Source organism: Montipora capricornis, chromosome 2 (assembly GCF_036669925.1).
Source record: "Montipora capricornis isolate CH-2021 chromosome 2, ASM3666992v2, whole genome shotgun sequence".
Lineage (NCBI taxonomy): Eukaryota > Metazoa > Cnidaria > Anthozoa > Scleractinia > Acroporidae > Montipora > Montipora capricornis.
In genome coordinates, this window is record NC_090884.1 from 27,974,737 (window position 1) to 27,988,213 (window position 13,477).

Below are 13,477 nucleotides of genomic sequence, written 5' to 3' on the forward strand. Positions count from 1 at the left end.
TTGCATACTTGTTTGGTTTATGCAAAAAAAAATGTGTCTTAACTATGAAATCTTGTTGGCATTACTACTGAACCTGAGAATTAAACACCGGTAGCTTTATAAAAATAAAATAATACTTTCTGGATTGCAAGAGTTTGAAATAAAACATGCAGCCCCTAGTCACTGATTGACAAGAAAAAAAACCAAGAAGAAAGTACATGCAATAAAAGCTGTGAAATTGAAAACAGAGAGCTGATACATTCCTCCAAATTGAAATAATAAATTATGATAGAAGATTACTGGAGTTAAAATTGGAAACAAGACTAAAATATTGCAAATTACAATGTTTGTTCCTCATCTCTTCTACAAGTCCCCTTCTGACACTTGCTGTTTGAAGTCTACAACCATTGTTCCACTTCAAGGGACAGGAATATAAATAATAATAATTTACTCTTTCTATAATAGACAGCTTTGTTAATTGTCACTGAAATACAAATACTATTAAGAAAGTACTCACCAAAGACTTACTGGGTGCATTAAATTGAAACAAAACTATCACTGGAGAAACAAATGAAAACTACAGATCAACTGCTTTGTTTTTAAAATGTTGGTTTCTGAAAATAGTCAAAAATATTAAATTACAGTGTCAATTTGAATGAAAAGCTAGTTAAAATTTCATGTGAAGTCTTCAGTTGTTCAAAGCTTGGCAAACTGTTCCTGGGAATAAGTAACTAAATTAAATACACTGACTTAAATTGTCATTTATTTACCAGTAATTTAACGTCTGCATTTAGCTTTAATTTTTTGATATGTCATACATTTTGACAGAGAAAATCAAGCAAAGAGGATAGAGAAATGAGAGGTAAAGTCTCAGATATAACGCCATGAGACATTTTCATTACATCCTTCGTGAGTAATAATTTAGAACATCATGGTAGTTACTTATCAACCAACAAAGTCACCCATGCTTTGAACAACAAAGATGTGATGGAAACAAAGAAGAGACTTCACAGGACAAAGGATTTTGGCCTTTGCTTTGAGCCAATCTTTTTGTCTCTACTTGTTTTCGGCCTGTCTTTTACTTTCTTTGCTTCATTTTCCTGCCACTTCTTATGACACTGTTTCTCGTGGATAGAGATTGATGCTGAACCATATTCTCTACCACAGAGATAACAAACAACTAAAGCTGGCTTGCTTGGTGTACAACTTTTCTTCAGTTGTGTTTCATCCACTGAGCAGGAGTCTTTGCTGAGATATGTTGTCTCTGGTGACAGCAGATCTCCATAACTCCCACTTCTAAGTGGCATTTCTTTGTTGTTGTTGTTGTTTTCCTCAACAGCATGGTCAATTTTTATTGTAACGGGCAGGTGTACAGAGTGTCGTTTCTTTGATTGCTTTTCTTTCTGTAGTTTCTCTGCCTCCTCTAACTTTTTCTGAGCATCCCATTTTTTGAGGCATTGCTTTTCATGGATTGGAGGGAGTGTGCAGTGAACTGCTTCCCACAAAGATAACAAAGTATCATTCTTGGCATTTGATGAATGCCCTTGACTGCTTTGGGCATGTAGTTACTTCTGTCCACAAGGCTTTCACAAGATGCAGATCGCGTTTTAACTCTGTTTCTCTAGGGGAGAGAAAGTTGAGTTGCGTGGAGATGTATTCACATGATGAATCAAAGAAGAGGCTGATCCTGCTTTGGTGATTGCTGTTTGAAGCCCGCGTGTGCATGGACTACGGGAACGCTTAGGGTTAGCGAGGCGCCACTTCTTAAGGCATTGGGGCTCATGAATTTTTAGAGACTTGGATCCATATTCCCTTCCACAGATATAACAGACTGTCAAGTTTGGATTACTTTTAGACAAAGACAAGGACCTTTCCCTTTCAGTTTCTCTAGGGGTTCCCTGTGAATCAGATGAGCTTGTGAGGGATTCCAGTGAGCTGCCTCTAATTTGTTGATCCAAATTCAAGTGGTTGCCATTCAGCACTTTATTTGCCAGCAGAGTGTACTCATCACTGCTTTGATCTTTTGCATCTTCAGAGACTGTGTAGGTTGACACACTGCACTCGTCTATGTCATCATCATCTGAAGTGTTTTGTTCAGCCGAGGAATGTGACTCCACCTCTGCCTTCTCCAATGACATGGTCTCAAACGAATTAGAAGGATCATCTGCTTTGTCAACTGTTCCTTGTTTTAACAGCTGTATAGTATCACAGGTAGCCAGAGGCTTTGAACGCTCTTTAATCAACCTTTGTCCCAGCTCAATATCCTTAACAGTTACAATACTGGGTCTTTTTTGCGACGTCACGGCCGACTTGGAAGAGGCCCTTATGTCATCCAAACTCAAACTTTGGTTTCTATTTATAGTTGGCACATCGGGAAGAACTCTTCGTTTCCTTTGCTCGTGTGATGATTTCCTTCTCGGTTGTTCCTTAGCCACATCTTTTTCTCTTTGTTTGGCCATTTCCCATCTTTTTGCGCATTGTCGTTCATGGACATTGATGGAGTGCGAAGTAAACTCCCTCCCACAAATGTAACAAAGGACTGTGTTCGGTTTTGGCATGCCGAGAGGAACGTCAAACTAATTTCAGATCTGTGGAAAGAGCAAATTTACGTTGTGTGGGAATCTTCACCTTGAGTAAAAAATCTGGAAGCTTAATGTAATGCCTCTCAACGGGGTAATTTTGTGTGACCGCCATTCAAGTGGAAAAGTAATCACGATATTCTCGTCAATCCAGTTTCAAGGAAGAACAAACAAGTCCTTGTATCAGCTTGTCAACAACAAACCAACTATACCACAAAATTTAGTATTTCAAACCGAACATGGCGAGGAATTTCTTTAATTGACAACATCAAAGCTTGAAACTTCGGCGTCGCACGTCATGTGTACTACAACTGCAGACAATTTTGACCACTCTCTTAAGAGGGAACAACAAATATTTGACCTCACGAAACAAACACTAGAGACAGAAAATTTGCGATAATGGTCTGACGTTCGTGCACATAATTATTTCAATCAGCGAACCGAACATACTCGCTTAACGGCGTTGTATAATAAGAATTAACGAGTTAAGTTTCTGCCGTTTGTGCTTGAAACTATTCCGAAATCGTGTTAAAATTGAATGAAAACTTATAAAACTTACCTGGTTACAGTACGTACTTTAGCCACCTTTAAAAACCGTTCGAACTGGTGTTCTTTTTGGTGGTAGCGGTGGAAGGTTTTCGTGTTTAAGGTTCCTTGTTGCCAACGCTTCACCGGGAGATCCGAACGAACTAAGCAGCTGTCGTATCACCTGACCTATTTATAACTGCAAAGTATTATTCTGTGTCCATAGGGGACGCGAAGAAATTCACTTGAATGAGGTCACTGCGGAAAAATCCTCTTCTACTTGAAAAACTGCGTTGTATATACTCCTACCCAAATATCGAATCGTTTGGAGACACAAAAGGAAAGTGGGTTGGTTTCCTGGATACGGAGATTCTTTGAAAACAGCTGCGCTGCTGAGGTAACAAAAAAATAGTACAATCACTCATTTCGCGAAAAACTGTTCAAGTGTAAACAAGAAATTCTGACCGGAAGTGAGATTACAGGCAATAATTAACTCTCGTTCCCAGCGCTGCGCATCCAGTGTAAACAAGATGGCGGAGAATGCTGGTGGTGCAATAGCAAAGTGTAGATTCTTTGAGACCAAAAAAGGGTGCAGATTGGGAGATACGTGTCGATTCGTTCACGCCAAAGAACTCTCTGATGCGTCAATGAATGCCCTAGACGAGGGTTGTCAAATACGCGCAGGAAATGTTAAACGATCTTCAACAGATCACTATGTACATGCAGAAAAAGAACAGGACGAAAAGTTAGAGACTCCTCTGAAGCTTGATAGACAAACAGTTGCTTGTAAGTTCTTTAGTGGGAAGCGAGGCTGTTTAAGAGGAAGTAAATGCCCATTTTTCCACGGAATGAACGATAATGGATACCTGTGTGACAACAAAGCTTCTGGTCATGGCAAAATTCCTGGTAAATTAAGACAAAACCTGCATGCATATGATAGACATGTGAATTCGAAAGAAAAGAAACGAACACCTCATCATTGGGAAGATGTTGTTACACCATTCTCTGGATTCCGTAACAGTCCTTGTCATAAAACCAATCAGCCAACCTTTGTTAGCGATCCACAATTGGAGTTTGAGAAACAATTAACTGTTAATGAACAAGTTGCAATATTGCATGTGCAAGATGTTAATGTCACCAATTCCAGGACAAACGAGCAAAGATCGCGATTCACTCAATCAGACAAGCATTCTAAGCAAAAACGTAATGAAAACAACCGAGATTCACCATGCTTTAAAAGAGGCAAAGACTCCAAAGAGGGCTTTACAATAAGACAGAACAGAAGCAAATATGAAGCAATACAAGGGAAACAGTCCCTCAGCTGTACAAGGGATACAGGCAGTAAAATAAAAGAAATGGTAGCTGATAATGGACAAAGGGACCTATGTTCACTCAAAGCAGCCCAACGGGCTGAAACCCATCTTCCAATAGCTTTTGATGGCTGTGAGACAGCTGATAAAAAACACAGAATGGAGCCCTCTGTCCCTATAAAGGAAGATGAAAAAGGTCACACGAAAGGTACAATCTCCAATGTTGACCATGCAAGAAGACACAAGGAGTGGGAGGCTAAAAAGCCCAATACACATAAAACCAATACTTCCAATCTTAGAGGTACCTACACCCTTGCAGATGCCATTTTTGCAGAGCCAAAGAGACTTCGATTGACAGAGATACAGCAGCTCAAGAGACGCTTTGGGGGCAAAAATGGTTACTATGAAATCAAGGAGAACTCTGTGTACAAAGTTGAATTCAAACCAACTGATCCTGACTGGGTAGGCAGTTCAGGTCTCGTCAGAGGTTCTAGGTGTTAGGTTTTTGAAACATTCTTATTTGATCTGTATTTATGCCATGAGAATGAAATTAACTTCATTTCAATGCTTCTTGAATGTAGTTTGTGGCAAAATAAGAATATTTTAAAATTTGACACCTCGACCCTATGACAAGACCTTAAGCAAGCAATTTAGCATTGTTTTAATGATGATTACTATTGCCGTTTAGTTCGTTAAGTTTGCTAATTGAACACATGGCACATTGGTGGGAGGCATTTGATCTCACTTCTGCGCCATGATGATACCTGAACTCACTAATCATCTGCATGAAGATTGAGTGATAACCTGTTCTTGAGCATGCAGCCTCCTCTTGATAAAAAGAAAAGTAGAGAGATCTGTATCAAAACGAAGACACTGAAATCTCACTTCCATACATCTTATTCCAAAATGGCCTCCATTTTAGAATTCTTTTTTTTGTTTGCAAATTAGCCACTGTTGCCGCGTTCTTAAGCTATAAGTTCAAAAGAATATAATAAGCCTTGAATGAGACAACAAGGGCTAAAGGTAAAGGTATACCCTCTCTGGAGGGTATTCTCCCAGGAAGCTAATTTGTAATTAAGCAAAAAAATACTAAAACAGAGGCTATTTTGGAATAAGGTGTAAATTTCCTAGCCCACATGATCACTGCAATTGTCAATAACTGTAGCTGCACTTGTTGAGATAACATATTGGATAAGATAGCCCACATGATCACTGGAATTGTCTATGACTGTAGCTGCACTTGTTGAGATACATCGGCACATGATGTTTTTTTTTTTTTTATACAAACAGCCATTTAAAATTGAAACAGTATTTCTGACTGTCAGCTTCCCAGATGATTATCCATTGCATGTGAGTATATATATATGTACGTTGATTTTCATTGATTTTTAGTTTTGGTTGACATACTGTGAGTCACTGGTAAATGATAACATCCAATAGTTCCAACGCATCAGCTGACGTGTCCATTGGTCGTTGGTCACCAGTTGGCCAGCTGCCAATCAACTATTGAGTGACATGTTGACCAATACATTGACCAACGTTCATGGTCATAATGTTCATAATACATCTGTTTCATGTCAGGTAAATGTAAGTTAGACATTGTTTAACTTAGTTTGGATTACGCCAACTGCATAGTTAGATCTGCCTTTTATATTTTTCTTTCATGCAGTATTCAAGCTCATATAACAATTATTAGTTGTTTAGCTCAACATGCAGTACAACAGTCAGTCACTCAGTCGAGGAATCAACAATATTATTTTCCATAAAGTGACGTGTGTGCAGAGTCCGACCGCATTAGACTTCATTGTAATGTCATGTGTGGAGTTTGTTTTGGAAAGAGGCAAAATGTCAGTTGGAGAGGGGGAGTTAGTACATGGAGAGATAGTAACAGTCAAGGCAGCTGTCACAGCCATAGCCATTAGCCAATAGCAGTATTCGCATGCCATATTATGGAAATAAATCTTATACTGTAAGAAATATAGGGGATTTCCTAGAAATAGAAAGTCTTAGATTTCCGATGACACTTCACACACTGTTGTAAGACGTCAAGGAGCTGATAAAAATGTAATGAAAATGGAGGATCACCATGCTCATTTCCACGATATGATGCTGATGAATATGGCTATCGAAGTGAGACAATTGGGGCGCATCCACGATGTTGTACAAATTAACTTGATTTTAGACAATGTGATCCATGATATGACGCAGAGCCTGGTGTCATTCTATGGTTAATTCACGTACATACCGTACCTAAAAAATGTATTTGAATGCTTTTGTGAGCACAGTCCAAAATAGATTTAACTCGAGCATGGGCTGTTCGACTCATAATGGCTCCTTCCGCACAATTTTAAAAACTGAAAAACTGGCCATAGATTTTTGCTGCTCCATGAAAACACCATTCTTGGCAAAAATATGAAATAAATAATGGGGCTCCCTGTACTCGTTCAGGAGAAAATAGCCATCCTTTGACAGATTAAGCTTGGTGTCAGTGAAAATGAGCCATTTTATCAATGTACACAAGCTAATGTGCCAGTGATGCAAGAAATTCTGTGCAGTAGGGTTGAGCAATGCAAAACCTGGGAATCACCATAAGTCACTCTGTCAGAGTTCATTTACCTGTCATCTCAGCAGTCATTTGACTGTGCTATTTGTAAGTAATAATTTTTATTGTGATCCTTTCCTCAATTGCATTTCTCAACTCATAAGACTTTTTGTCATTTTAGATTTTTAGTGCATCATTGTCTGAAGAACAAGACCTTCCTCAAAACATCATCATGTGAGATTATTTTTTACTCAATATTATTGTGGTTAATCAACAGTAATCAAGATTGAGAAATGAGTAGATAGAAAAAGATCTATATGTATATTTCTATTATAAAATGAAGTACTGTGTAATAAACAAGCAAAACTGTTGGTTTTAGACCCATTAAAACACGTCAAACTGTGAGTTTATTGAATGGCTTCAAAAAAATTCTACCAAAAGTCAGCCCTCTGAATTCTGAGCAAAGGTTCCAATTGTGAGAGAAGAACATTAGCATGCAAGAAAAACAAGCTATGCCTTATTAGTATGCTTCATATAAAGAATTCTAAAGAGGGGTGTTTTATCAGTTTTTTAATTAAAGGCCCATACACATGCATGAGCCTCATTTTATTAGCGACCTGATAGGCTGTTTCATGCATGAATAATTAAAGGTAATGGTCCTTATTTTAAGGAGGGTAACATATTACAGTCAACTAGAGTTATTGATGAACTTGTGGCCCTCGATGCGCAACTTTTACCCGCCCTTCCTCTGTCAATGCTCTGTTTTACTGGTATTCCAAGCTACAGTTATATGGATAAGAGGAAAGTCAAAACAGACATCAAGGGAATGAGACTGGGATCAAACCTGGCCACCTCCAACTTAGAAGGCCGCGCACTACCGAATGAGCTACGCCTGTCCCTGTAATTATTAATGATTTTTGAATGTCAGATAAAATTATACAACCGTAAGACATACTGGTGTGAATGCAAAGCCACCGTCTTTAATATTAAATTTGCTTTAAATTTGTCGATCAAGTTTCTTTGATAACTTTTGAACAGTTATATTTTTTATCTGTTCAAGCTTCGTAACTCAAAGAATTCAAGAGTATACAACACAGCAAGAACAAATGGGATGTAACCAGGGAAACATGAAGCTGCATTTCCGGCCATTTCTGCGCTGGCTTGACAAGAATTTAAAATCCCTCTTTGTTGATGCAGGAAAAGAGGTAATTTTTGTCCAAATTTAAAGGTTTGTTTTACTTGCTTGCCTTCAAGATCTCGTGGTATGCAGTCATGTAACTTGTATTCTCACCTTAATGTGTTGTAAGTTGTATTTTCGGTGGCCAGTGGAAAATGCGCCATCACATTGTAAGTTATTATTTGAGATTTTAAAAATCACATTAATTTAAAATAACCTTTGTTAAAATCAAAACGTAGATTTATTGAGAGGTATTGTGGTCCCTCTTCACCATGGATGTTTACTGTTGTGCATCAAGTATGTTGATTGAGAGACATTAATTTTATTGTTGCAATCTGATATCACATTATTTTTTTCACCTGCTGCAGACATGGCAAACTGTGCATGTTTTTTTGGACTTCATTGCTTTTCTTTGTTTATTAATGGGTAGTTATTTTACTAGCTCACTCTACCTCTGTCACTCAGTAATTCAATTTAGTAAACCACTTGAGTTTTACAGCTTAGGATTTGTACAGATTAAACTCATCGCCAATGGACGAGCTTGGAGATGGTGCCTGCCAAAGTGGGCGGCGATTCCGGGGCGAGCAACGAGGCTTGAGCCACAGGCCACGAGCAGAGCACACAGGCCTCCACAGCAACTCTGCGAGCGGCCACCACCCACCAGGCACCGTCACAATGACCAAGTCAGTGGAGATACTTACAAACCCTATACTTACCGAATCCACCAATGAGGGAGGGAAGGGAAGGGGAAAAAAGCGGAACAACTGAACGCTTGTTGCTTGAAACAAACAGCACCTCACACAGCAGAAACGACCAGCACGTGCGAATCGAGAAACCCCGTATGTCACCTCAATGCGCCTGATTCCCAGACCACCGCTGACCAGCATTGGCTTGATTTTAACTTAGCCTAAATTACATTTAGCCACATTTAAACTCATCGCCAATGGACGAGCTTGGAGATGGTGCCTGCCAAAGTGGGCGGCGATTCCGGGGCGAGCAACGAGGCTTGAGCCACAGGCCATGAGCAGAGCACACAGGCCTCCACGGCAACTCTGCGAGCGGCCACCACCCAAAGACCACCCCAAGGGTGCTTGGAAGGCGAAGGGGCCGCGAACAGGGATGACGTGGAACCTGCGCCACCACCCAAACTCACACAAGCACCCACCCCCAGCTCAAGACACGACACTGGACGACACTTACCCGAGTACCGTGAAGCTGATCATGAAATAAGACTGAGAAGTCTGCTAACCGAGGCAAGGTGAAAAGGAGGCACTAAAGCAAGGGCCGCCATGGCTCCTCCGGCTGCGAGGCATGAAGAAGGTTCTGCCTGAGGTAGGAACTCATCGAGGAAATTGCCAAGGACTTCCCGATTGATTAAAGGAGTCCTGGCCAGACACCGCAGGCAGGCGCAAGCGAGCCACAAGCGACCCTAAAAAACGGAAGAGGACTGGTCCGCTTGATTTCCTGCAATCCGCATGATTTCCTGTGATCCGCATGAATTCCCACGTATACCTGGGTCACGAGCCAACTGAGCCAGACGCGAGATGAGAAGAGAGGGAAGCCAATGACTCGGATGGAGTGCGAATGTACGACTGGTAAGCTGAACTACACCAACGACCCAAGGCCTGAATAAGGTGATCGGGGATGCCGTTGCGAGCTGCCACCGTGGCCGCACCAATGCGAAAACTGTGACTGGAGAAATTGCCCGACACACCCGCTCCAGCAAGGATTTCTCTGAGACGAGCAGTGAGGACAGCGCGAGTTAGGGGCCGACCATCCTGGAAAAGAAAGAGAGGGCCACCCGAGTTCCCTCTCACAGCCAAATAGGCCAAAACAGCTTGAAGGGCGCACAGAGGAAAGCGTCCCCGGCCAATGTGGACAAAGCAGCCTTTCCGAAAAGGGTCAGTCTTGGAGGCTTTAATCCGCACGCGCAGGCAGGAAGGATTGGCGTCAGAGTCTACCGAAATGTCACCGACACTTAAGTGGAGTGCCGGGGTGAAACTAGCCAAATTAGGAACAGTAAATTCAGCAGATCGGAGGAAGCCGAAATATGCTAGGTTGCAGGCGGCCCAAAACATGCAGTGGTCGAAAATTGATAAATCCAAAGACCTAAAGATGATCATCAAAATGTGATCCGTAATAGGAAGGCGCTGAGCCTCAGGGGAACCTTGGGTCCGTTTGATCCCACGAAGAACTCGCTGCAAACGTAGACAGTTCACCAGAGGGTCTGGGAAGCCTTCTTCGATATGCAGGGCACGAACTGCTGAAAGGTAAACTTTAATCGAAGAGTGCTGAACCGATCCCGCCAGAAAAGTGGCAAAGAGGCACAATGTCCATTCATCGGTGGGGCACGGGGAGCCACTGGGATGCAACTTGCCCAAATGCGCACAGAAGTTGACAAATTTCCTCTGGCCAGATGCGTAAGATCTCCGGGTGGAGTCAGCCAAACCATGGGCTAACAGGAACTGGCACTGCCGCTCTAATGAGAGCCAATCAATTCTTCCAGGAGATGAGGTGGAATGGACACTGGAAGCGACTGAGCCTGGGGTGCTAACCTCCGGAACTCCTGCCAATGAAAGCGGGACAAAGCGTCAGCAATGCAATTATGAACCCCCGGAACATGCTGAGAGGCAAAGGAGAAATTGAAACGAGCCGCTGAGGCGAGAAGATGGCGAAGCAAGCGCATTAACACGGGAATCCTGGATGTTCTAGAGTTGAGGATATAAACCACGGCCTCATTGTCGGTGCGAAACAGAACATGGCGCCTGGCGAAGTGGGGCCCCCAAACATGAGCGGCAATGATAATCGGGAACAACTCTTTATAGGCGATAGAGTGAGAGGCTTGAGAAGAAACCCATGCGCCGCTGAACCACTCCCCATTGAAGTAAGCACCAAAGCCAAGGGAACCGGATGCGTCCGATGTAACTTCGAGGTCAGGGGTGGCCGACATGCCGGGAAACAACCAAAAATAGACGCCATGCCAAGAGGACAAAAACTGAAGCCACCACTGAAGATCCAGGTGAAATTCAGAATTCAGGCGGATTGGATGGTCCCGTTTACGAAAACACTGGAGCAGATTGATCATACGACGCAGGAAGGTACGACCGGGCCACACGACCTTGGCGGCATGATGTAAGTGGCCAATGAGGGACTCCAGTTCGCGCCGAGTACACCAGCGACGATTCTGCCACGACTGCAGCAGCACCTGTAAAGCAAGGAGCTTGTCCGAGGGGAGGCAGGCCACCTGAGCCACTGAGTCTAACTCAATGCCCAAAACAACTAAACGCGTGGACGGGCCAATGCACTTATCCGGGTGGAGTGGAAGTCCTAAGGAACGGCAAACAGCTATGGAAGTGGCTAAGTTCTCAGCACATTGGTTAGTATCTGGCGGTCCTGCAGTAATAAAATCGTCTAAATAATGTAACAGCGCAGAAACATTGTGTGTATGTAGGAGAATCCACTCCACCATGTCCGCCACAGAATTGAAAATATAAGGAGCAGAGCGGAGGCCAAATGGTAACGCTAAATCAACATAATAGTGCTTCCGCCATCTCATACCCAAGAGATATCGATCAGATGGATGGACAGCTATGTTGCGGTAGGCTGCCTCAACATCGAATTTAGCAATCAGGGCACCTAAGCCATAGCTTGAGATCATACGAATGATCTGATCAACCGTGATGTATTGCATGGTAAACTCGTCAGGGTCAATGCCATCATTAACACTTAGCCCACCAGGGGATGACAGGTCCACTATGAGCCTCCACTTGCCTGGTTGACCCTTTTTAGGGATAACTCCAAAGCTGCTAACGTGCAAATGAGGGAAAGGTGGGGAGGAAAAAGGTCCTGCAACCCTCCCAAGGGAGACCTCGTTAGCCAAGTAGCGGTCAATGACCTCGGAGTGTTGATTAGCAGAGGCCTTGTTTGACTTAGCTGATTTTAATTTCTTGGAATGCTGAAATCCCAGGCGAAAGCCATTCCTGAGGCCGTCCAAGACAAAGGCGACAAGATGTTGGTCCGGATGTTGGGACAACTTGGCAGCGAACACTTCAGGCTTTAGAGGGCTAACCACGGACACCGGGGGCAAGGGGTTGGAGACTGGAAGGAAACAGAATGAGAGATGGTAATTCCCCGCTAACGACCCTACCCCCCCCCCCCCCCTCCTGAAGTAAGGGCAGCAATACAGCAACAGTGAGAAAAGTTTAATTCAACAAGCCCAGAGCACAACAGGGGCAAGCAAAGAAAACCATGAAAAATTCTAATAAAACTGAACAATCGACTAACTGAGCAAACTGAGCAATCGACTAACTACATAACTACTAACTGAGCAATCGACTAACTACATAACTACTAACTGAGCAATCGACTAACTACATAATGACTAACTACATAATGAACGAAGTACGCGCAACATGTTCCAAAGTTCTGAGAAGGGGAAAACTTCTTGGAGCCAATCGTTACTGACGCCGTGCTTTTTGGCCAGCTGAGGCACTAAATGCTGGAGACCGAGATCTGCGCCTGACAGAACTCTCCTGCTTACGTTCTGGTCTAGAACTGCATGATACAGAACGATGGGCGCCGCCACACGTGCTGCAACGATGATAATAGCGGCAAATCGTATAAGGGGCGGTGCACCTTCCCTTGTTCCAGGACATACAAGGGATCCTCGAAGAGCTGGAACCCACTGGTTCAGAGGAATCCGGCGACGTGCCGAGGTTGGGGCTGCGAGGAGAAGCACCACCGGCGTGAAAAGTGAAGAGCTGTGCGTTCATGGTCGACCAATCGGCCAACCGAGTCGCCGCAGCGTGTTCGCGAAAAGCTTTATCGTAAGCAAGCCAAACCCGTCCGCTAAACTGGCGAGAAATCCGCAAGATTAACAACTTGTACAACGTTAAATCTTTCCAACGATGAGGGAAAAACGACGTTAGGACAAGCGAGTACACCGTGAAGGCTTCCGTCCAAGTGGTGATATCCTCGATACGCCGACGAGGTTTCTTCGGGGGAGCTGATAAAACCAAACGCCCATCGAGCATTAACTGAGGCTCGGTCTCTGAGCTGACCAAATTCGCCGCTAAAAGTTCCGACAAGTCAACGAATTTTCCGCCACGGATTTGCGTAACGAGCTTGGCAGGAACGGGAGAGTAGCCCGGGCCCACGACGAACGGCTGATCCGCCAACGAGTTCACAATAGACAGCGGTGCAATGGATGGCGGCAAATGAGCAGAAACGCCACTTAAAGCCTGCCCCGAAGACGAGACGATTGCCGGGACCGGAGCGTTAAAAGTAGATACAAAAGTAGGTACGACAAGAGGAGAAAGCCTACCTGAGGTCGACGAGCTTGAAAGGGAAGGCGGAAAGCCCGTTC

At 43.3% G+C, this 13,477-nt stretch overlaps 3 protein-coding genes across 4 annotated transcripts in view; 1 reads left to right on the forward strand and 2 right to left on the reverse strand.

Moving 5' to 3' along the window:
• LOC138037896 (zinc finger protein 474-like) lies at window positions 1-3,254 on the reverse strand. Its single transcript, XM_068883749.1, is given in 4 exon segments — window positions 1-1,456; window positions 1,459-1,588; window positions 1,590-2,567; window positions 3,118-3,254. Coding segments are annotated over 3 exon segments (1,548 nt in total). The 5' UTR covers window positions 2,538-2,567; window positions 3,118-3,254; the 3' UTR covers window positions 1-986.
• A 246-nt stretch (window positions 3,255-3,500) lies between these two features.
• Window positions 3,501-13,477, forward strand: part of LOC138039234 (uncharacterized) — a 29,757-nt gene continuing 19,780 nt past the window's right edge. The window contains exons 1-4 of one of the 2 annotated variants that reach the window (XR_011130388.1): window positions 3,501-4,855; window positions 5,684-5,743; window positions 7,117-7,169; window positions 7,996-8,140. Coding sequence is in view for 1 of the 2 variants with exons in the window: in XM_068885440.1 (XP_068741541.1) it covers window positions 3,614-4,855; window positions 5,684-5,743; window positions 7,117-7,169; window positions 7,996-8,140 (1,500 nt within the window). In the remaining variant the exon portion in view is untranslated. The remainder of the gene's footprint in view (window positions 4,856-5,683; window positions 5,744-7,116; window positions 7,170-7,995; window positions 8,141-13,477) is intronic. The other variant, XM_068885440.1, reaches the window with a different exon arrangement.
• LOC138039236 (uncharacterized) lies at window positions 9,486-11,940 on the reverse strand. Its single transcript, XM_068885442.1, has 2 exons — window positions 10,871-11,940; window positions 9,486-10,667 (listed from the first exon to the last, which is right to left on the reverse strand). The coding sequence occupies exons 1-2, from the start codon at window positions 11,801-11,803 to the stop codon at window positions 9,630-9,632; spliced, it is 1,971 nt and encodes a 656-aa protein (XP_068741543.1). The 5' UTR covers window positions 11,804-11,940; the 3' UTR covers window positions 9,486-9,629.